Source organism: Stegostoma tigrinum, chromosome 23, assembly GCF_030684315.1.
Source record: "Stegostoma tigrinum isolate sSteTig4 chromosome 23, sSteTig4.hap1, whole genome shotgun sequence".
NCBI lineage: Eukaryota > Metazoa > Chordata > Chondrichthyes > Orectolobiformes > Stegostomatidae > Stegostoma > Stegostoma tigrinum.
In genome coordinates this window covers 42,396,705-42,421,347 of record NC_081376.1, presented here as the reverse complement: position 1 = coordinate 42,421,347, position 24,643 = coordinate 42,396,705, and the positions used below count along the sequence as shown (strand labels likewise).

The following is a 24,643-nucleotide window of genomic DNA, read 5'->3' as shown; positions in this document are numbered from 1 at the left end:
TGGAGCTGCATGAACACAGCAGGCTAAACAGCATCTTAGGAGCAGAAAAGCTGACATTTTGGGCCTAGACCTTTCATCAGAAATGGGGGGGGGGGGGGTTCTGAAACAAATAGGGAGAGGGGTGAGGTGGATCCAAGATGGACAGAGGAGAAGATAGGTGGAGAGGAGACAGACAAGTCAAAGAGGCAGGGATGGAGCCAGTAAAGGTGAGTGTAGGTAGGGTGTCGATAGGTCAGTCCAGGGAGGGCAGACAGTCAAGCGGGCAGGATGAGATTTGTAGGAAGGAAATGGGGGTGCCGCTTAAGGTGGGAGGAGGGGATAGGTGAGAGGAAGAACAGGTTGGGGAGGCAGGGATGAGCTGGGCAGGTTTTTGGATGCTGTACGGGAAGGGGAGATTTTGAAGCTTGTGAAATCCACACATTGACAGCATTGGGCTGCAGGGTTCCCAAGCGGAATATGAGTTGCTGTTCCTACGACCTGCAGGAGGCCCAGGATGGACGTGTCGTCTGAGGAATGGGAGGGGGAGTTGTTTATTGTGAACTGAGCGTAGGTGTTCTACAAAGCGGTCCCCAAGCCTCCGCTTGGTTTCTCCAATGTAGAGGAGGCCACAACAGGTACAGAAGATGCAGTATACCACATTGGCAGATGTGCAGGTGAACATCTGCTTGATGTGGAAAGTCTTCTTGGGGCCTGGGATGGGGTTGAGGGAGGAGATGTGAGGGCGGGTGTAGCTCTTCCTGAGGTTGCAGGGAAAAGTGCCTGGTGTGGTGGGGCTGAAGGGGAGTGTGGAGCAGACAAGGGAGTCACGGAGAGAGTGGTCCCTCCGGAAGGCAGCCAAGGGTGGGGAGGGAAAAATGTCTTTGGTGGTCGGGTTGGATTGCAGATGGCGGAAGTGTCCGAGGATAATGCGTCGGATCCGGAGGTTGGTGGGGTGGTATGTGAAAACGAGGGGGATTCTTTTATGGTTGTTATTGTGGGGATGGGGTGTGAGGGATGAGTCACAGGAAATGCAGGAGACATGGTCAAGGGCGTTCTCGACCACCGTGTGGAGGGGGAGTTGCAGTCCTTGAAAAACAAGGACATCTGGGATGTGCGGGAGTGGAATGCCTCATCCTGGGAGCAGATGTGGTGGAGGCGAAGGAATTGGGAATAGGGGCTGACTTTTTTGCAGGAAGGTGGGTGGGAGGAGGTGTATTCTAGGTAACTGTGGGAGTCGGTGGGCTTGAAATGGATATCTATGTTCCTACACCCGCTTTAGAATTGTATCCCTGTTTTATACTGTCTTTCAATATTCTTACTATTAAAGTACACAAGCTAAAATTTCTCTGCATTGAACTTCACCAGCCACAATCTGCCCATTCCAATTTGTCAATATTCTTTTGGAATTCCACACTATTCTCACAGCTTTCAATTCTTCCAAGTTTAGTGTTATTGGTAAATTTTGAAATTATCCCCTGCACACCAAGTTCCAGATCATAAATGTAGGGAAATCAGAAAAACCCGGGGTCCCGAAACCAACCTCTGGGAACCTTCCCCCAGCCTAAAAAATATGTATTAAACCATTATTCTGTTTCCTATTACTCAACCATGAGTATGCATGAGATGCAAATTCAGGAAAAAGGGTATTCCGAACCTTGCTGTCAGGAAGCTCAACCTGCCTCTAATGTTCCAACGGCATAATTGCAAACTTTTCCCCTGTGCAGAAACTTGCGCAACTAATAGTCTCTTCAGGAGCTGCTCCATTGTTATAATTTTCTTTGTTAAAAACCAAGCTGCTTTGGTGTTATTTCTGTTTTATAACTTTATGCCCAAAGTGAGAGTAAAAACTTGCTACTTAAAGTCACAAAATTAACATCTTGAAACACAGTAGTTGTCACAGCTAAAGTTGTCTATTGGATAAAATTCCCCTTTACTTTGCAAATTATCCAGTCAGCTGAATAACAAAGTTGTTAGAAATGCAGAATGGAGAACACACATTATAAAGTGATTGTTTCTTTTGCATTGCTGTGCATGTGGATGGTGGGAGAGTGGTAGTGATTATATATGGAACGTACATTGTGCTGGAATGGGACAAGCTCAATATCAAGACATCCAAAACAATAACACACAATACGTTATTTATACAATCAGCAGGTATTTATTAAACAACAAAAATTGGGTATGGTGTTTCCAGACTACAAATAAGGCATCACAGTCAATTCTTTAGTCCATAAACTTAAACTTTCTCCGTCTGGACGTCACATACTCAGATGGATACACATTGTTGGCTAAACCTACTCAAGTCACCCAGGGTAGCTATCAAGTGACAGATTCCCCGACATGAAACACTGTGGCCAACAGTGGCACCCAATCCACTAACACTTCAGTTTAATTAATCCTTTTCAGAGGGCAAAGATATTTAGGAACAAACATATTAGTTTTCTATTTTGTGGTGTTTGAGTCAGATCAGTACATGACATTAATAACATTTACTGCTTTCCCCTTCAGGGTTATATACCAAGGCTTCAGCCCTTCTGATCTCTTTAAACTGCTCCAGCTCCACAGGACTGAGAAAGGAACTCGGCCTTCCTCCAATACTGACTACTTGGTCATGTTAATCTTCCTTCACTCCACCACAAACTGTACCTTCAAACACCCAAGCACTAGCTCTGGCATTTTTTCTCTGACCCCCTCTATGTATTTTAAGATATTCTTTAAAATTAAACTCTTTGACCAAGGTTTCATTCAACTGTAGGTGAAAGGTTAATGTCCCAAAATATCTAACTCTCTTCCTCTCCACTAGACGCCCGTAAACAAAAGATCTTAAAGTAAGGGAACATTTAGGAAGCAGCGATCATAATATGGTAGAGTTCAGTCTGCAGTTTGAAAGAGAGAAGGCAAAATCGGATGTAATGGTGTTACAGTTAAATAAAGGTAATTACAGGGGCATGAGAGAGGAATTGACGAAAATCAACTGGAAGCAGAGCCTAACGGGGAAGACAGGAGAGCAACAATGGCCTGAGTTTCTGCATGTAATTGAGGACGCAGTACAGAGGTTCATCCCAAAGAAAAGAAATATTATCCGGGGTGGGCTTAGACAACCATGGCTGACAAAGGAAGTCAGGAAATATATCAAAGAAAAAGAGACAGCCTATAGAGTGGCCAAGAGCACTGGGAAATCAGAAGATTGGGAAGGTTACAAAAACAAAGAGAAATAAGGAAGGCGAGGATCAAATATGAAGGTAGGCTAGCTAGTAATATTAGAAATGACAGTAAAAGCTTCTTTCAATACATAAGAAACAAACGAGAGGCAAAAGTAGACATTGGGCTGCTCCAAATTGATGCTGGAAGGCTAGTGATGGGAGGTAAGGAAATAGGTAAAGAGCTTAATAAGTACTTTGTGTCAGTCTTCACAGTGGAAGACATGAGTAGTATGCCAACAAATGGGGAGAGCCAGGGGGCAGAGTTGAGTATGGCAGGCATTACAAAACAAAGTGCTACAAAAGCTAAAAGGGTCTAAAAATTGATAAATCTCCTGGCCCCAATGGGCTACATCCTAGAGTTCTGAGGGAGCTGGCTGAGGAAATAGCAGAGGCTTTGGTTGTGATCTCTCAAAAGTAACTGGAGCCAGGGAAAGTCCCAGATGATTGGAAAATTGCTGTTGTAACCCCCTTGTTTAAGAAAGGATCAAGGCAAAAGATGGAAATTATAGGCCGATTAGCCTAACCTCAGTTGTTGGTAAAATTCTAGAATCCATTGTTAAGGATGAGATTTCTAAATTCTTGAAAATGCAGGGTCAGATTAGAACAAGTCAGCATGAATTTAGTAAGGAGAGGTCATGCCTGACAAACCTGTTAGAATTCTTTGAAGAGGTAACAAGTAGGTTAGACCAGGGAAACCCAGTGGATGTTATCTATCTAGACTTCCAAAAGGCCTTTGATATGGTGCCTCAAGGGAGGCTGCTGAGTAAGGTGAGGGCCCATGGTGTTCGAGGTGAGCTACTGGCTCGGACTGAGGATTGACTGTCTGACACAAGGCAGAGTGTTGGGATAAAAGGCTCTTTTACGGAATGGCAACTGGTGACGAGTGGTGTCCTGCAGGGTTCAGTGTTGGGGCTGCAGCTGTTCACTTTATACATAAATGATCTGGATGAAGAGACTGGGGGCATTCTGGTGAAGTTTGCTGATGATATGAAGATAGGTGGACAGGCAGGTAGTACTGAGGAGGTGGGGAAGCTGCAGAAATATTTAGAGAGTTTAGGAAAGTGGTCCAGGAAATGGCTAATGAAATTCAATGTGAGCAAATGCGAGGTTTTACACTTTGGTAAAAAGAATACAGGCATGGACTATTTTCTAAGCGGTGGGAAAATTCATAAAGCAGAAGTACAAAGGGATCTGAGAGTGTTGGTCCAGGACTCTCTAAAAGTTAACTTGCAGGTAGAGTCCGTGATTAAGAAAGCGAATGTAATGTTGTCATTTATCTCAAGAGGGTTGGAATATAAAAGCAGTGATGTGCTTCTGAGACTGTATAAAGCTCTAGTTAGGCCCCATTTAGAATACGGTGTCCAATTTTGGGCTCCAAACCTCAGGAAGGACATAGTGGCCCTGGAGCGTGTCCAGTGGAGATTCACACGGATGATCCCTGGAATGCTAGGTTTAACGTACAATGAACGGCTGAGGATCGTATTCATTTGAGTTTAGAAGGTTGAGGGGCGATCTAATAGAAACTTACACGATAACGTATGGCTTAGAAAGTGTGGACGCTGGGAAGTTATTTCCTTTAGGCGGGGAGACTAGGACCCGTGGGCATAGCCTTAGAATTAGAGGGGGTCAATTTAAAACAGAAATGAGGAGACATTTCTTCAGCCAGACAGCGGTGGGCTTGTGGAATTCATTGCCATGGAGTGCAGTGGAGGCCGGGACATTAAATGTCTTCAAGGCAGAGACTGATAAATTCTTGATCTCACAAGGAATTAAGGGCTACGGGGAGAGTGCAGGGAAGTGGAGTTGAAATGCCCATCAGCCATGATTAAATGGAGTGGACTCAATGGGCCGAATGGCCTTACTTCCACTCCTATGTCTTATGGTCTTAATCTGAGAGTACTTCCAACAATTTCTGTTTTAACCGTCATCTCTCTCAGACACAATATACCTCGCTATCTCTCTCTTTCATGCCTGATCTAGATTTTGTTTGTGTGTCTAAAGGGACCAAGGGATATGGGAGCAGGGTGGGATTCAGGAATTGAGCTCAATGATCAGCTGTCAATATACGGAATGGCAGAGCCGCTCAATGGACCGAATGGCCTACTCCTTTTCCTGTCTTCTATGTTTTATACAGATCTCATCAGCTAGGGATTCAGTTTTGTTGATGGCTCTCCCAAGAAGTACCCTGGCTTTTAGCAAAAGGTGCTTATACAAATAATTTGTTGCAGCTTCTGTGATTCTTTCAAGAGAGACATTATTTAGCTGTAAGTTTCAAAAAACCATATCCATTTTGTTATGGGGTTGTAACAGCAGTAGGTGACCCAGTGATGAAGTAAGTATTTGTGAGGAACTGTAAATGAACTGAAGCCAAATCATTAGAATTCAAGAAAACATGAGGTGCAAAACAAACTGAAGATTATAATCTGTGGAAGTTTTAGTAAAAACAGGTTTATTTCTTCACTCCCAAGTGTAATCCAGCATTATTGACCTTTATGTTTGACTTCAGATTTTTGAGAAATTGTTCTGTACAGTTAGGTGAGTTTGGACTCTTGAGATTGTCCTTAGGAGTGGTTGGTCGGTGCCAGTGGGAAAATATCTTTCATTTGTACAATGGAAAGAATCCTTAAGCTGCTATGTTATTGTATCCACTTGTTCCAGTTTGGTTCATGCGGGAAGATTTTGCCAAGTCTTAAAACACAGTCTATGGTAGGTTCATAAAAAACAGTAAAACGCTCAGACAATTTACAATGCTGCATCTCAGTAGCACTTGTGGGAGTAGAGAACAGGGATACAGGCTTGGTTTTGGTTAAGTAGCGCTTCCTAACGCAGCCGACAGTCTCCAGAGCCTGTGGTTGAGAACAGAAATTCAAAATGAGAAAACTCCATTTCAACATTTAAAGCAGAAATTTAAGCTGAATTCCCAGTTAATGGGGAGTAGAAATATTACAGCATGAAACAAAGACACTGTTGGACGCAGAAGACAGCTGTAACCCGAACTTGCGAGAAAACAGCAATGCTGGAAAGTCAAAAGCTGTCTTGTAGTATTTTTTATGATCGTCTGGGCTGAGCTTTGAGTGGCTCCAATCAAATAGCTGATGATAAAATAAATTTGCAGGTGTTTCACCAACTACAGGTGATGGTGAACAATCTTTTCAACAAAGATCACCTGTTTTATCGGCAGAGTTGTGACTGCATTCTAGTTCTACAGGATCAGCTCATCTCTAAAGCACTACTCTAAATGACCATTGCCTTAAAAAAAACGGTAGTGATGTGGAGCTGCCGGTGTTGGACTGGGGTCGACAAAGTGAGAGGTCACACGCCATAAGTCAGGTTACAGTCTCTAGCATGCGCTTTCCTCCACTTCATCTGATGAAGGAGCAGCGCTCCGAAAGCTTGTGATGTTAAATAAACCTTTTGGAATATAACCTGATGCCGTGTGACCTCTGACTTTAAATGAAGTTGGCAGAGTTATGGAATAATAAATCGACTTTTACACGACGTCTGCTTGATGGAGTTTTCCAAACAGCTATAAATGGTGATACTCATAGGTTTACAAATGTACAACTCAGTGGTTAGCACTGCTGCCTCTCAGCGCCAGGTATTCAGGTTCAATCCCACCCTCAGGCAACTGTTTGTGCAAACTCCACACATTCTCCCTGTGTCTGCGTGGGTTTCCTCCGGGTGCTCCGGTTTTCTCCCACAGTCCAAAGATGTGCAGGTTACGCAGACTGGCCATGCTAAATTGCCCGTAGTGTTCAGGAATGATTGCTTAGGCGAGTTAGAAGGGGATGGGTCTGCGTGGGATGCTCCAACGGTCGGTGTGGACTTGTTGGGCTGAAGGACCTGTTTCCACACAGTAGGGAATCTAAGATTCTAGCAAACCAATTTATTTCTGAACATAAGCTGAAGGATTGAAGAATATTTCCTTAATTAGATGTCTCTGATCTAAATCCATTTTGCAGATAAGTCAAGGCCCTGTGTCCAGTGCGAGGACATATGTCAAAACATAGCAGGGGAGTTATCCTATGTCCTTGCCAATATTTATTTCTCCATCACCTTCTCAATAACATATCGCTGTCAACGGGAAAGAGATACCAGGAACTGCAGATGCTGGAGAATCTGACATAACAGACCTTCTTTGGGTCCAGGCCCGAAACGTCAGCTGTCAATGGGAACTTGCTGCATGCAAACCTACATAACCCACATCACAACATTTACAAGATTTAAAGAAGCGTTTCACTGGCTATAAAGCAGTTTCAGGTGCCTTGATGTTTGGAAGAACGCTATAAAAATGCAATTCTTCCACTTTGTTTGCTCCTAACATCAGCTGATATAGGTTCCTCCCCCACATCAAGGATGACTTTTCAAAATTCTCTTCATGAAAACACTGGATTCTTTGGTTGCTAGTTAAGGCAATGTGGAATCCAAAAAAAGACTGCCACCAAACTGAAGCTAAAAAAACATGTAAGTATGGAAACAGCCTTACAAATGTCCTGGAAGCCCAATTATCAGTTGACATCTAGAAGACTTAGATGATGAATAATGGAAACTGGTAGATAATACAACAAAAGCCCACATCATGTATAGGAATTCAACTAAATCCAACACAATTTAAATTCAGTTCAAGTTTCATGTACGGTAACTAATTTAACTTCTCATTGACAGGAGTTAATAGCATATTTGGCAATGAAGCTGCAATGTATGCACAACTTCTAATTAGGAAAGAGAACCCACTACAAATCACACTATACTCATATGCAAAATTAAACCACATTTACCTGCAATATTTCCAGGACAATGACAGGCTGCAGTACAGCATTATAATAACTTAACAGTTTCTGTTCTGTGATCCCAGGTTTTGTCATAATATGATATAGCATGGCTTCTATCATTCCTTTACAGACAGGTTTATTCAGACTTCCATCAACAATCCTCCAGGGATGGCAGACAAAACTAATCTGTTCATATTCACTGCAAGATTCAACCAAAATGTAGTTATTCAATTAAAATCATGGCTTCTGCAAAGACAATTAGCGTTATCTGTGTGATCAGCCTGTGACTATTCACATTAAAAGGAAATAATTGAGATGGAGTTGACCATTAGCACTTTCACTTCCAGAACCAGGGTTCAAACCAATCTCACCCACTGATCCGATAAAAGCCTCTCTGAGTCACCCTTTCTGGGAGAGGTCAAAACGTTACAGGAGATGTGGACTGCTTCAATTCTGTCGGTTACAGGTCTGAATCCGTGGTGCAAAGCTGTCTACATTTCAGCTTTAAATGGCAATTTTAGTTTGGGAGGACTTGAGAGAACTCGTTAAGGAAAATAAGACATCAGTGTAATGGCAGACATTTTTCTGAGGTTGTGCAGAGAAATTGGAAGGTAAAATGTTTTGCATTTAGCTCATTCTACTCTTGACCATACTAACCAATACTGACATAATCATAAAGGATACAAAAATTCCTCTGATCCCCAGCACAGATACTGGCCTGCAGGACAAGTCAGGAGCAATGCATAATTTTCACATGCATTGGCCACATAATGAAATCTGAATTTCAACTTCTCTGGATGAAATTCTGATTGACTGGCTCAGACAACTAACAGCTGCATGTATTTCAAAGCATCAGTGTTTCACTCGACAGGTCCTATCTATCGAAAAGTGGTGTTTTAGACCCTATCATTAAGTTATACTATCACCTGAGTCACCTTAACTGAGACTGGAAAAACCCATCATTGGACCTCATCTCCAAAAAGGCATTTGATAAGATGTCACATCAAAGGTTGCTACATCGGTCACATGGGGTACCAATGTCAAATGGGGATCAAGGATTGGTTAACTAACAGGAAACAAAGTAATGATAAATTGATATCTTTTGGGTTGGCAAGCTATAATTAGTAGAGTGGTACAGGGTTCAGTGCTGGGGCTTCAACTATTTACAAATCATAGATGTGATTTGGGTGAGGCAACTGAACACATGGTTGGTAAATTTGCTGATGACATCAATAGGATGAGTGGGAGATTAAGTTGTCAAGAGGAGGCAGAGAAATGTTATAGAAAGATTAAGTGAGTGGGCAAAAAATTGACCGATGTAGTACAATGTGGTTAAAGGAGGGCTTATCCATTTGGGCAGGAAGAACAGAAATGCGTTTAAAATGGAAAGAGATTGCAGAATTCAGTGGTACAGAGAGAATACCCTGGTACATGAATGGCAAAAAGTCAGAATGCAGGCCTATTAGGTGATTAGGAAGGTAAATTAAATATTATTGCTTATTACAAGGAGAATGGAATATAGAATTAGGTTCACTAGAGTTCTATAGGGCATTAGTGAGATGATTTCTGAAATACTCTGTACAGTAAGAGAAGTGGTTATGTTATTGTCTGGTATTTTCGTTTGGCTACTAATCCAGAGACCCAGGCAATGTTCTGGGGACCCAGGTTCAAGTCCTGCTATAGCAGATATTGAATTTTTATTAAATTCAAAATCCACTAAGAACCTATTAATGACATGTGACATGGAACTGGTGTCAATTGTTGGAAAAGCCAATTTAGTTCAACTAATATTCATCAGGGAAAGGAACTGGTGTGGCCTACTGTGAACCCAGACCCACAACAATGTGGTTGACTTTTAACTACCCTCTGGGAAATTAGGGATGCCCAATAAATGCAATCTAGTCTGTGATGAATTGGATGAATTTGAAAAAGTCTGGTCTCCTTAAATGAAAACAATTGCCTTAGAAGCAGTTCAGAGTAGGTTCACTCAATTCATTGCTGGGCTGAAGGGCTTATCTAATGAAGAAACATATTGGGTATTTGGAAGGTGACCTTATTGAAACATTAGAGATCTCAGGGAACTAGGTAGGGTATATTTCAGGAACATCCTTCCTCTTGTACAGGAGATTAAAATGAGGGGGCATCATTTGAAATAAAAGGAAAGCCTCTCACTCTTAAGAGGGTGATGAGGAGAGATTTCTGAGGGTTATTAGACAATGGAATTCACCCTGAAGGTGGAGGAGGATGGGTCTTTAAATTATTCGAGGTTGCGTTAGGTAGACTTTTGATAGACAGGAGAGTCAAGGGTATGTGGTGCAGACCGCTTAGTGGAACTGAGACCACAATCAGATCAGCAATGATCTTAATTGAATGACGGAGCATATTCGAAGGGTTAAGTAATCTACTCTTGCTCCCAAGTCCTGTGTTTCTAAGTACCACCTTCTGACAGTGTGATTGGCAAGGTTGGTATGATGCCACATTTGGACTTGGCCTGAGATTCTGACGTGTGGAGCAAGGCACAAAAATCACGATTCAACGTGTTAGAATTTCCCTGAGTGGTTACATTTCACAGCCTGTGTTATAGCTTGAAGTTGACAAACCAATCATCTGGGTCATTTCATCTTGATCCAAATGAATTTTTTTGATCAGGACTAGATTCAGCACCAATGCATTTTCTTTTAGAGTAAGTGTGTACCAAAGCAATTTCAGTTTTCTGATCAAATTTTTCTTCCCTTCAATTAACAGGGAAACACTGCTGCTTACCTTTCTGATTGGGTTTGTGCCATGTTTTCCACCCTGACATTCTCAACTGTATCGTCTTCTAAAGAGAAAGATTCAAGTCAATTTAAAATGAGAATTCCCCCTTGCAAAGGAAAAAGCCCAAATGCACTCATATGATTCATAATTAAGGACACACAAATGCAATTCTGATTTTATCTATTCATACAATATTAATAAATTAAAATCAGGAATTGAATACTTCCTGGTTTCTATTACCCATATGTAACAAAAGGGAAAGTGTACGTGCGTTAACACAATACTTTGGCATTTAAGCACTGAACAGAGAATAAGGAGGGACCTGGGCATTTCCAAAAGGCAGAGCATTAATGGCACCTAGCAAGACAGTTACCAGATGTCATTTTTTTCAAGGCTTTGTCAAGTCAGATGTTGAAACAATTCAGCCTAGTGCCTTTGGATTGGGAAAGCTAACCAATGAAACAGAAAACATTAGGGTCGTAGAACTGTGGAGAACAGAAACAGGCCTTTCAACCCATCTATGCTGACCAACAAACACCCAAACTGCACTAATCCCATTTGTCTGCACTTTGTCCATAGCCTACTATGGCCAGGCATTTTAAGCGCTCATCCGGATGCTTCTTAAATGTTGTGAATTTACCTGCCTCCATCACGTTCTCAGGCTGTGGGTTCCATATTTCTACTACCTTCCTGGTGGAACAAAAATTTTCTCAGATCTCCTATAAACACCTCACCTTTAAACTTATGCCCTCTGGACTTAGACACATCTGCCACAGGACAAAGATTCTCACAAGCTACTCTATTTATGACTCTCATCATTTTGTATACTTCAAAAGTGTAAGGGATAAGGCAGGAACAGGATAGTGATTGTGGATGATCAGCCATGATCATAATGAATGGTGGTGCTGGCTCGAAGGGCCGAATGACCTACTCCTGCACCTATTGTCTATTATGCAAAGCAAATCCGTCCGCCACTCCAAGGCAAACAAAACCAGCCCATCCAGTCTCTCTCCATAAGAGACTTTTCATCCCAGGCAACATCCTGCTGAATTTCCTCTGTACCTTCTCCAGTGCAATGTCACATTTAGAACATAGAACATAGAAAAGTACAGCACAGTACAGGCCCTTCGGCCCATGATGTTGTCCCGTGGAATATTCCTAATCCAAAAACAAAATAACCTAACCTACATTCCCCTCAATTCACTGCTGTCCATGTGCATGTCCCGCAGTCGCTTAAATGCGACTAATGACTCCCGCTTCCACGACTACCACTGGTAAACTATTCCATGTGCTCACAACTCTCTGGGTGAAGAACCTCCTTCTAACGTCTCCTCCATACCTTCCTCCTAACACCTTAAAACTATGACCCCTCATGGCAGTCGATCCTGCCCTGGGGAAAAGTCTCTGGCTATCGACTCTGTCCATGCCTCTCATTACCTTGTACACCTCAGTCAGGTCACCTCTCTTCCTCCTTCTCTCCAGAGAGAAAAGTCAGAGCTCAGTCAACCTCTCCTCGTAAGACAAGCCCTCCAGTCCAGGCAGCATCCTGGTAAACCTCCTTTGCACCCTCTCCAAAGCCTCCATATCTTTCCTATAATAGGGCAACCAGAACTGGACATAATATTCCAAGTGTGGTCTCACCAAGGTTTTGTAGAGCTGCAGCATAACCTCGCGGCTCTTAAACTCGATACCCCTGTTAATGAAAGCCAAAACACCATATGCTTTCTTAACAACCTTATCCACCTAGGTGGCAACTTTGAGGGAGCTATGCACTTGAACACCAAGATCCTGCTGTTCCTCCACACTGCCAAAATCCTGCCTTTAATCCTATATTCAGCATTTAAGTTCGATCTTCCAAAATGCATCACTTCGCATTTATCCAGGTTGAACTCCATCTGCCATTTCTCAGCCCAGCTCTGCATTCTGTCAATGTCTTGCTGAAGCCTGCAATAGCCCTCGATACTATCAACGGCACCTCCAACCTTTCTGTCATCAGCAAACATACGAACCCACCCCTCAACCTCCTCATCCAAGTCATTTATAAAAACTACAAAGAGCAGACACCCAAGAACAGAGCCCTGCGGGACACCACTCAGCACCGACCTCCAGGCAGAATACTTACCATCTACAACCACTCTCTGCCTCCTGTCAGCCAACCAAATCTGAATCCAGACAGCCAAATCACCCTGTATCCCATACCTCCTGACTTTATGAATGAGTCTGCCATGGGGAACCTTATCAAATGCCTTGCTGAAGACCATGTACACCACATCCACTGCTCGACCCTCGTCAACCTGTCTCGTGACTTCCTCAAAGAGCTCAGTAAGATTTGTAAGGAATGACCTGCCCCTCACAAAGCCATGCTGACTCCCTTTAATCACGCTATGCTTTTCCAAATAGTCATAAATCCTATCCCTCAGAATTCTTTCCAAAACCTTGCTGACCACAGACCTAAGACTGACTGGTCTGTAATTTCCAGGGATTTCCCTATTCCCTTTCTTGAATAGAGGAACAACATTTACCTCCCTCCAATCTTCTGGTACAACTCCCGTGGAGAGTGAAGAAGCAAAGATCTTCGCCAGCGGCTTAGCAACCTCCTTTCTCGCTTCCCGGAGCAACCTAGGATAAATCTGGTCTGGCCCTGGGGACTTATCAATCTTAATGTTTGCCAAAATTTCCAGCACATCAACTTCCTCAATCTTGATCTGTTCAAGCCCATTTTCCTGCTCCTCAAGGTTCTCATTCACAACAAGGTCCCTTTCCTTAGTGAAAACCGAAGCAAAAAACTCATTTAGGGCTTCCCCTACCTGCTCAGACTCCATGCACAAGTTCCCTGCGCTATCCCTGATCGGCCCTACCTTCTCCCTGATCATTCTCTTATTCCTCAAGTATGAATTTCATTGGGAGGTTTAAATAAGATCAGCACTTCAGTATGTCCCTTTTCTGTATTATTCCTGTAAATCCAGCTCGTCCTGCAAAGTGTGCTAGACAATTACACTAAATGTGTAATTGGACTGTAAACTGGTTAAAGGTATTACCATCGCTGTACAAGTTACAAGCATGCAAATGAACAGCAAAGCAAATGATTTCTTAAACTTAATGACATTGAAATTGGTTGAAGAAGAACAAAAGGCAAAAACAAAGCCCTGCTCTACCATTGCTTTCCAAAATGTATATTTTGTCTGAATTTTGAAACCTTGGTGAAAAGAGCAGGCAGCCTGCTAACTACCCAGAAAACTGCAGCTCAATTTATGAACCTTAGATCATCCCCCATCTCCTGTGGAGATCATGTAGCTGATAACCTGTTTGAGGTTAGGATTGGAATGACAACAGGGTGTGGATCATAACTATACTCCTACCACATTACTCATGGATCTCTATGATGATTCATGGACAGCTGTGATGCTATTTTGTTAAGCATCTTAATATTCTGATTACTGACAAATAATATATTAAAGAGGTATAAAAGATACAACATTACTACTGCAAATGCAAGGAAAAGTTTCTCTTTTCTCACCCTTCCACCAACAATACCACAGGAGACAAAGCTTACTGGCAAACAGCACTGCAAAAGACAGTCAATTGAACATTATGAAAGGCTAGGCTAGTTCCAAGTAATAATGTTTAATGTTAACTTGCACTTCAACACACTGCAGATTTTGTGCTCTAAGCTCTGAAGGAGTTACCTTCACCCTGAAGCTTGGATCTGTCCTGATTCTTGCTTACATGAAGATTTTCGTCTAGTTGTAAATGGTCCTCTGGACCTGTTGTAGAATTAGTTTCCTGAAGCCGATCTTGTCCGTCCACAGGTGGAATGGCTTCACTCTGATGCTCACTCACCGCGAATGTGTGTTGGGAAGATCTCAGATGGTTGTTTCCAACAGATTCCATGCATGGTTCACCTGGTAGCCTAGATGCAGAAGGGATGTTTGAATCTTTAATGTTGTACGAAGAGGTGAACAGCTCACTGTTTTCACCTTTATTCTGATCCCCATCCTGACTGCGTTCCGAATCTGCTTCTCCTGGTCTACTCGCTTGTTCCAGAGATTTACTTTGTTTCTGCCTTATGTGAGGTCGAGGCAAGTTGGCTTCTGCCTCACCCACATTGCTGTCTACAGGCTGTCCCCTGACTGAGCAATGACAACTCAACTTGGAAGACTCAACTTCTTGACGAGGCATTTTACTAGGAAGCTCATGCTCAATTATTTCATTTTCAACTTCTTCAACGGTCCTTTTTCTACTTCCAGTCAGGATAGCTTCGTTCTGTACAGTAGTGGACTCCAGTCTGTGCTGCTCAATTTCGGTCTCCACATTAGTCGTGTTGGGATTATGTTTTATATTGTCTTGGTGTCCTTCACTGCCCTCTGTACTTTCTGCTAAGATGTTTGCACTGGATGCTAGATGGTTTATCTCTGTACTACCTTTGGAACCCACATCCACAGGACTCTCTGACCCAGTTTTGATACTTTTCCGTACGTGGAATGGATGAAGCAGCCATGGATTAGCGTGGGTTATGGAAACCAGTCGCGCTGCTGATCCACCAACTTTCACCATTTGGTCCAACGCAATCAAATCCTGAAACATGGGAAGACAACATTATGCTGAGTTACGCTTCAAGAACAATTGATAAAGAAATCACATTCAAGCAGTTGACAAGTTGTAAAACCACCCTTTGACAAATGAGCTGCAAATCTCACCCAACATTTTAATTTGTAAAGAATGCTGTCAATTTCTGAAATTCTTTAAAGTGATTTTTCCGTGCCTAGGTCTGGGAAGCTCTCCTTAAATCTTTCCTTTTAACAAAAAGACTTACTATAAAACCCTTATCGCAACCACCAGATGTCTCAAACAGCTTTACAGTAAATGGAATAGTTGAACTGTAGTAACTGTTGCAATGTAGGAAACAGGGTCACTAATTTGCTTGCAATAAATTCCCACAAACAAAAAGGAACAGATAATTTGTTCTTATGCTGTTGATTGAGAAATAACTATTGACCAGGTCACCAGGGAGAACTCCCCTGCTCTAATGGGAATTTTTACATGCACTCAAGCAGGTTGATGAAGCCTCAGTTTTATGTATTCCCTCACAGACAATATCTTACACGTTAGTGCTGCGAAGTGTCATTGCTGAAAGTGCTCAAATCCTGGAATCGGATCTGAACTCAGCACTCCGAGTTGCATGGTTTTATCAACTCAGCCATGGCTGACATAGCTAAAACAGTACTTAGGTGTTTATCAAACTTTTGGGCATCTGTCCTAGAAGCTCCTTATCCTAAAGCCCTTTAGGAAATCTGACAATGTTAAAAGGTGCTGCATACTTCCAGTTGCTGCAGTTTTATGGGAGTGTCTATCTTTGGCCTAGGTGACATTATAAAGATTCTTGCAAAACTGAAACAGTGTCTTAAGTAAATATTACTAAAAAGAGACACAAAGTTGAAGCTTTTCACTCTGCACTCAACCTTAGCTAGCTGATTAACTGCAGAGCAGGCAGCTACACACTGATTACTCAGGGTATTACCATGGCAAATGTAGCAGGGATTGGTAGTCTCACAGAAGTACCATTTATTTAGTCACATGCATGGTCTCATGAATTTAGCGAGTTGTGCAGTTGCGTTTAGTTTTAACTCCACGATGTACACACAAATAGATGGTGCAGCCATGGAAGCCGCTCTTGAACATCTTTGTTGGTTACCACAAGAAGTACCTTTGATAGAATGACAATGAACCTCCTACCCCTCTCATACTTCTGAGATTGAGTCTTCTTCAGAGCTCCTGAAGAGTCATTGTCGAATTGAAATGTTAACTGTTTTTCTCTCTCCACCAGTGCACCCAGATCTGCTGAATTTCTCCAGCATTCACTGTGTTTGATACACTCTTGACTTATGCTTTGTAAGTGTAGACAGGCTTTAGAAAGTCATGGGAAAGAGTTACATACAGACTAGGATTTCTTTATACTAGAAACATTTAGTCACGAGCATTTGGAGAAATGACCCTGAAGACCATATTTTGTATTTAAAACAAACCTGCAGATACTGCTTTAAAGTCTTGGTTCTGCCATTTTGTACCTCCTCATACTGAACAAAGTTCTTGCCAAGTTCCACAGTCTCAATCCCAAAGAAAGAACAGGCTTCAACTTCACTGGCAATTTCCAGAACAGCCATAAGGTCCTCAGGACTGTACTGGAGTTCCTCTACACATTGCTTTTGAATGTTCTCTCCAACATATGCATCAGTGCTGGGCCTCAACAGTTTTGTGAATGAGCTAGGAAGAGCATCTGGTCCCGAAGCAGTTTGGAACAAAGCAGCTGAACCTGTTTCGAGAGAGTCCAGGGTGTTAAAAGTAGTCAGAGTTTAACTGCACTTATCAAAGCAATTTTTGAACCCTTCAGAAACAGGTTGTTGTGGAGAAAAATAACATGTAACATTAGATTCTGAAGGAAATAAATGAACTCAAGAATAAAACTGCTCAAAAGAAGTGATCTAAATGCAACATTTTGAGTATGACTGCAAGAACTATAGTGAGAAAAACCACACTATCTCAGACAACCCAGTGAATCATGAAGTTGGTGCTGGTGGTATCATTCTTTTGTACTAACACAGCACTGAAATAGGAAGTGGGTGCCACCACCGCCCCCCCCCCCCCCCCCCCCCCCAAACTATCCCATTCTCTGCATCAATCACTACTTTGTCAGCTGTCCCTTTACGGCATCACTTGCTACTTACCACTCCACTCGCTAACCATTTATTGACAGGCAGCATCCAGTGGAGGCCAAGAAACAAAAACTTAACAATATATATTTATTGCAACAGTTCCAACCAGGTGGAAGAAGATATTTAGAGATAGTACAAACTGCCGATGCTGGAGAATCTGAGATAACAAAGTGTGGAGCTGGATGAACACAGCAGGCCAAGCAGCAGCAGAGGAGCAGGAAAGCTGACATTTCTGGCCTGGACCCTTCTTCAGAAATGGGGAGGGGAAGGGGGTTCTGAAATAAATAGGGAGAGAGGGGGAGGCAGATAGAAGATGGATAGAAGAGAAGATAGGTGGAGAGGACAGAGACAGGTCAAAGAGGCGGGGATGGAGCCAGTAAAGGTGAGTGTAGGTGGGGAACTGGGAGGAGATAGGTCAGTTCAGGGAGGACGGACAGGACAAGGGGGTGGGATGAGGTTAGTAAGTAGGAGATGAGGCTGGGACTTGAGATGGGAGGAGGGGATAGGTGAGAGGAAGGACAGGTTAGGGAGGCGGGGATGAGCTGGGCTGGTTTTGGGATGCAGTATGGGGAGGGGAGATTTTGAAGCTTGTGAAGTCCACATTGATACCATTGGGCTGCAGGGTTCCCAAGTGGAATATGAGTTACTGTTCCTGCAATCTTCAGGTGGCATCGTTGTGGCACTGTAGGAGGCCCAGGATGGAAATGTCGTCTGAGGAATGGGAGGGGGAGTTGAAATGGTTTACGACTGAGAGGTGCAGTTGTTTAGTGTGAACTGAGCGTAGGTGTTCTGCAAAGCAGCCCCCAAGCCTCCGCTTGGTTTCCCTGATGTAGAGGCGGCCACAGCGGGAACGGCCGATGCAGTATACCACATTAGCAGATCTGCTTGATGTGTAAAGTCTTCTTAGGACCTCGGACGGGAGTGAGGGGGGAAGTGTAGGGGCAGGTGTGGCACTTCCTGTGGTTGCAAGGAAAAGTGCCAGGTGTGGTGGGGCTGGAAGGGAGTGTGGAGCAGACAAGGCAGTCATGGAGAGAGTGGTCCCTCCAGAAAGCAGATAAGGGTGGGGAGGGAAAAATGTCTTTGGCGGTGGGGTCGGATTGCAGATGGCGGAAGTGTCGCAGGATGACACGTTGGATCCGGAGGTTGGTGGAGTGGTACGTGAGGACGAGGGGGATTCTGTTTTGGCTGTTATTGCAGGGACAGGGTGTCAGGGATGAGTTGCGGGAAATGCAGCAGACACGGTTGAGGGCATTATTGACCACTGAAGGGAGGTGGGGGGCATGTTGCAGTCCTTGAAAAACGTGGACATCGGAGATGTACGTGAGTGGAATGCCTCATCCTGGGAGGCAGATGTGGTGGAGGCAAAAGAATTGGGAATAGGGAGATGTCATTTTTGCAGGAAGGTGGGTGGGAGGAAGTGTATTCTCAGGAGTCAGTTTAAAAACTCTCAGTTCTTGAGTTTGAACAATGATATACAGTATTCACTGCATGATCCTGCTATACAACATTTTCATGGACAAAATATGGAACATACACTTGCCCACAGGACGCAGTAAATTCTTACTGCTACTAACTTTTCATCATAATTAGATTATTTTGGTTGATTCAGTATATCCTCTGGAACAAGTAAACTTCAAAGCTTTTGCAGTTCTGTTTATTAAATGTTACTAACACATCTGATTCCATCTGTCTCTATACCTGTACATGCTGCAAATGCAGTTTGCAGTTTGGCTTGCGGAGGTAAAACTGGTATTTTAATGCTCGGATCAGACGATAAACCACAGAATGCACAACATTTACAGCAATACCGTTATTAAAGTATTCCCTTTCCCTGAACCTGAGCATGGAACATTAGAACTTTATTTGAGCCTCACGTGCACAGGGTGAAAAGTACTGAGTCAGAAACAACTGCTTAGAGAAGTGAGGAAAATAGACATGTGCATACATTAGGATGACAGCGAGATATTACTGAAATTGCGAGACTGAATTGCTAAGACGAGACAAGAAATAACAGTCTAAAGGTGATGACTCACTGTCAGGGGTGCTCAAACATCCAGGGACTGGTGTTGAGCGGACTTTTAACCTCACTTGACACGAGTTGACTACAATGTTGTCATTGGGGTTGAGGTTACGTGTGCTAACAATGCCTGGTGCATAATAGCCTCTCATCAGCAGGTAATTTGTATGCGAAGCTTGAGGAGCTTTCACTTCAAATTTGGGTTTGTTCCCAGTTTCGTCCAGATCATCATCCTCATCATCATCAATGCTTTCCTTACCCAACCTAAAAACACAAAGCAGAGTTTAAACAATCCTCCTCTTATAACTATCAATGTGAGAATCAAACCACTGTACTTTAGCTGGTGCAAGAAAAACATTTTGGAACAAGAAAAATCAAAATTGAGGGACAAATCTACCCAGCAATAAGTTCACACTTCAGCTCATTTCTTACTCCCTCCCATTATCTTTATCTGAATTTTGTGAAATGGCAAAAATGACCAAAGTGTGTCCACAATAATGAAACAAAAAGAAAATGTAAGATTAATACACTTCCATATTAAACATATTCATTAAGCCATACATTTAAATTCGCTATATGTTGCTGGCAGCATTGGGTTATTTGGTCAACATTTTGCACAGAGGTTTTGGGGTTGGAGGATGTGACAGACAACAATTACAATGACTATACCTCTTTACCTTTTTATAACTTCATTATCTACAAGGGTGCTGTCCACAACCACAATCTGCTCAGGTATTGAGACGTGGAAAGAGAGCAGACCAAGGATAAACAAGGATATTGTAGCTACACAGTAGCCGCCATTTCCATCCAAAGGATAGGTGACCATTTCTGTCTCAACGGGTGTCTTTGTGTCCTGGAATGAAAAGGTGTTGGGGAGATCTGCCTTGCCCCCATTCCTCAACTTTTGAACAAAATGGTACGACTCTGCACAAATGTTGCTGGGAAATCGCCACATGAAGTTCCTGTAACAAATCATCCAGATCAAACATTGCAAAATGCTGAAGAGTCACTGAATGCAAAATGAAGGCATCAACCATGCAGCAAGGGTAGCTTTATAATAATCACACAATTCTTGACCTACACAGCAATTCATCACAGAAAGCTGTAATCCTTTTAAAGTCACTAATTCAGAGTAACCCTTTGAACAGAATCACACTGCACTTCAAAAATTTAAGTGAAGCATTATGTCACAAATAAGAAAATGGGCGCTCAAAAATGGAGGTGGTTATTTCACAAAGAGCAAGTCACCCACACTAAACCCAGTGATACTCTGCTCAGTTACTGCTGCTGTTGCAAAATCAGCACCTAACTTTAAGTATTGTGGAAACTTAAAAGTGACAAGTATTTGGGGTGCAGCAGTTTTATTGTTAACAGTTTCACTACCTACCTGTAGTATGCCTGGGATAACTGGTAAGACATTGGTGCAAAGGGCAAGGCTCGACTCTTCTTGGGACCCAAAGCTTTACTGACCCTGCGACGATTTACCAAGCTTCGCTGTTGGAACTCGAGAAACACTTTGACCAGTACTTCATCCTTGTATTGTTTGTATAGATGAAAAGTCTAGGCAAGTAACAGTTTTACACAAAATTACTAATGCACTGTTTATACTAAACAAATACTCCATCTGATTGATCATAAGTTTCAAAATTTAGAGTCAAAGTTTCTTGATTATCAACTACAAGGAACCTGGCCTATTTTGCTGAATCTATTAAGCCTTGACACAGTAATCTATCTTCTTCTTAGATATGTTTACCGTTTTTCAGTCCTTTAGTCTAATGACAAATAGGTAGCAGAGAAAAGTAAAAAAAAAACAATTACAGGGTCCTCTGCATGTTACAGAATTGAAGAATTTTATTTTCACGGAAGGACAACCATTTCAGCCTCTGATATACGGGGTCTATGAGTCACTGGCAACATTTATTGCCCAACCTCAAACTTCCCTTGAAAAGGCAGAAGTGATTTGGCTTCTCATTTTATTGAACCACCTGTGGCAACATTTCAGAGAGCAGGTCGAAGTCAGCAAGGTCAGGCCAGGCAATGATGGAAGATTTTAATCTTTAAATGATTGTGAATTAGAAGGGTTTGTATGGACAACAACCCAGTCATTTCATGGTTACGATTACTACTGACTAAGTTTTTACTTCAGATTTATTATTTAATTGAACTTAGATTTCCCAGCTGTCATGGTGCCTTTTGAACTTATGACTCTAGAATCCAATCCTCAGCATTGTTAGTCAGAGATAATGGGAACTGCAGATGCTGGAGAATCCAAGATAACAAAGTGTGAAGCTGGATGAACACAGCAGGCCAAGCAGCATCTCAGGCTTTTGTGCTCATCCAGCTTCACACTTTGTTATCTCAGCATTGTTAGTCCTGTCTTGTTATCATTATACTATTTTTCCTGATAGATAGCCTATTCAACAAAATAGACACAAAATGGACTACACTTTGCAATGCCAATAGAAAGAAGTGCTCAGTCCAGATACTCAACTATTAGAACCTATGACTTAACCTAGTATTTTTACAGTTTCTCACAATGATCGTAATTTTCATTGAGACACACTGTTGGTGGGGTCAGTGCCAAATAATGACATCATTACTGAGCTCCAGCCAGATCTTGCATTCAAAATACCATCCCAAAGCTAGACCAGGAAAGCTGACACAATCTGTGATTTAACTGGTTCGACAGCTAACCTCCTGAACCAGCTGAACTGTTGACAGAGCAACTGCATTTTAAACCAATGCTTTGTTCAGTATGTAGTCATCAGCACTGCTACAAAGACAGTGAGAGAGAGCCCGGACATGTTTAGTAGTGATACCTTCCTTACCTCATCAAGCCATCGCTCAACTAATAATACACTTGCCCGAGTCACAAAATTCCAGGTTCAAATCTCACCCCTGGGCTTGGGCACAAAAATCAAGGCTGATACCCCATGCAGTATTAAGGGAGTACAAAGAATAAAGAAAATTACAGGACAGGAACAGGCCCTTCGGCCCTCCAAGCCTGCACCAACACGCTGCCCGTCACAACTAAAAGCCCTTATTGTTCCGGGGACCATATTCCTCTATTCCCATCCTATTCATATATTTGTCAAGACGCCCTTTCAGTGCCTCCCCTGGCAGGAAGTTCCAGGCACCTATTGCTCTCTGTAAAAAATAAAACTTGCCTCGCACATCACCTTTAAACCCATGGCCCCTAGTAATTGACTGTTCCACCCTGGGAAGAAGCTTCTGACTATCCACTCTGTCCATGCCTTTCATAATTTTATAGACCTCTATCAGGTCCCCATCTCTACCTCTGTCATTCCAGTGAAAACAACCCAGGTTTCTCCAACCTCTCCTCATAGGTAATGCCCTCCATGCCAGGAAACATCCCAGTAAATCTTTTCTGTACCCTGCATTTTCAAAAGGCGCTGGGTTTTGGATGAGACCAAGTTAAACAAAGGCCCATGTGCCCGCTAATTTGGATGGAAAAGGTCCCTAACACTATGTTAAATATCTCTGACTTCTTAATTAACATCAACTTTCAGCAAATATTACAAAAACTGATCATTCTGCTAATTACCATGTTTGCTGTTTGTGGGAGGTTCTGTGCACAGTTTGGCTTCTGCGCTTCTACAAGACAAGAGAGTGACTAGTCTTCAAAAGCACATTGACAAAAAAAATACTTTGATGCATCATATGCTTATGTGTAGCCTGGCAAGAGTTCTGATTCAAAATTAAAAAGATTCATTGAAAAGACTGTTTTTTGTTAAAATGAGGTGAATCTGAATGAGTGCAGTCCCTCAGTTACATAAATACCTGAAAAGACTGGCATGATTTCATCTGCGTATCAGAGAGAGCCAGTGTGCTCTGAATGAAATTCTGTAGGACCAAGTAATGAATATCATCAATGCTATAAAAGAAAAGAAATAAGGTAAAACTTTCTTCACATTTATGACAGTTTAACATCTAGTACATTTACATTGCAGAACAACTCAATCTCTATGTCTGGTTTGCTAACAAGAGGCTGCAGCGAATGAACTGTTAACACTGTCGTGCACTCTACTAATTTCAAATTCTTCTTCTGCTGCTAGCTGTGGTTCTCCAAAAATGTGGCTGAATCAACACTTGATAACACTGCCACTGTGAAATAGGACAAGAAAGAGGGGTTCAACCTTACAGACTCTGTGATAGCCTTAGGTGGTTAATTTTTAAATCACCTCTAATTTTCCAGCTTGTACAATGAACTGACAGTCAATGGAAAGAAAAAAAAAAGAGATGGGGAAATTATAAAATAGGCTGCGAAACTCTAGCACTCCGTGAAAATTTAACCCTAAATTATCTACCACATCATATCCTCCAACTTTAATGTAGAATTTTGGGTATTTGTTACTTCTGCAAACCATCACTACCTCTAATAGACAACACCACCACCAGAACCAGAACCAGAAAACGCCTTTCATAAAAATAGTAATCTAGTTTCTGAAGTGATATTTAGCTGATAACTCGACTTGGTTATTCCACAGTTTTCATTTCAATAAGAATACCTGATCTTTAAAAATATACAAAGTAAATTGTTTACCTCTTAATGTTATCCTGCTTCTGGTTATCATTCCCTTCTTCCCCAACTACCAATATCTTGAACCTACATGAAGAATAAAATTGAAAACAGGTGAACAACAAAACTGTGAATTTAAAAGGAAGGAAAACAGCAACCCACACAGTATTTCACTCCCAAGTTTACAAGTTCTCTTTCTTTCAACTCCTTATCTTTCCCTGAAGGAGATATGATAGAAGAATGCTTGCTCCAAAGCTCTTTATCCCCATCACTATGGGGACAACTTGTCTGGTCAACATATCTGACAGATGGATTTGACGGATAGCAGGAACTCATTATGGCATAATGTCATGGGCTCCACTCACATAGAGATTAATCTTGCAGTTTGCTGATGCCAGTTAGTACACTTTTTTCATGCATCACATTTAGCTCCTGTAACTTGTTGCTCGCAAATGGTCATGGAATTCTTCCAAATGCAAGACACCATGTTGAATTGTTCACATGTAAAGAAAATTAAACTCTCACACATTGACATCTTACCTTGTCATTCCCAAAGTATTTTGATAAATATTACGCATGCAGAGAAACATACTGCACAGATGTATAAAGTAACTAGAAAATAATTGTAAGTGGAAGCCGCAGTGCTAAATTTAAATGTTAAAACC

At 42.2% G+C, this 24,643-nt stretch overlaps 1 protein-coding gene across 3 annotated transcripts in view; it reads right to left on the bottom strand.

Moving 5' to 3' along the window:
• Positions 1-2,134: 2,134 nt before the first annotated feature.
• The window catches only part of LOC125462445 (general transcription factor 3C polypeptide 1-like), a 72,946-nt gene continuing 50,437 nt past the window's right edge, over positions 2,135-24,643 (bottom strand). For 2 of the 3 annotated variants that reach the window (XM_059654114.1, XM_059654116.1), the window contains 10 exons: positions 24,003-24,065; positions 23,240-23,333; positions 20,826-20,998; positions 20,116-20,400; positions 19,455-19,702; positions 16,735-17,021; positions 14,398-15,286; positions 10,718-10,775; positions 7,961-8,153; positions 2,135-6,028 (listed from right to left, as the gene is read on the bottom strand). In XM_059654114.1, the coding sequence (XP_059510097.1) occupies positions 5,819-6,028; positions 7,961-8,153; positions 10,718-10,775; positions 14,398-15,286; positions 16,735-17,021; positions 19,455-19,702; positions 20,116-20,400; positions 20,826-20,998; positions 23,240-23,333; positions 24,003-24,065 (2,500 nt within the window). In that variant the 3' untranslated portion in view covers positions 2,135-5,818. The remainder of the gene's footprint in view (positions 6,029-7,960; positions 8,154-10,717; positions 10,776-14,397; positions 15,287-16,734; positions 17,022-19,454; positions 19,703-20,115; positions 20,401-20,825; positions 20,999-23,239; positions 23,334-24,002; positions 24,066-24,643) is intronic. The other variant, XM_059654115.1, reaches the window with a different exon arrangement.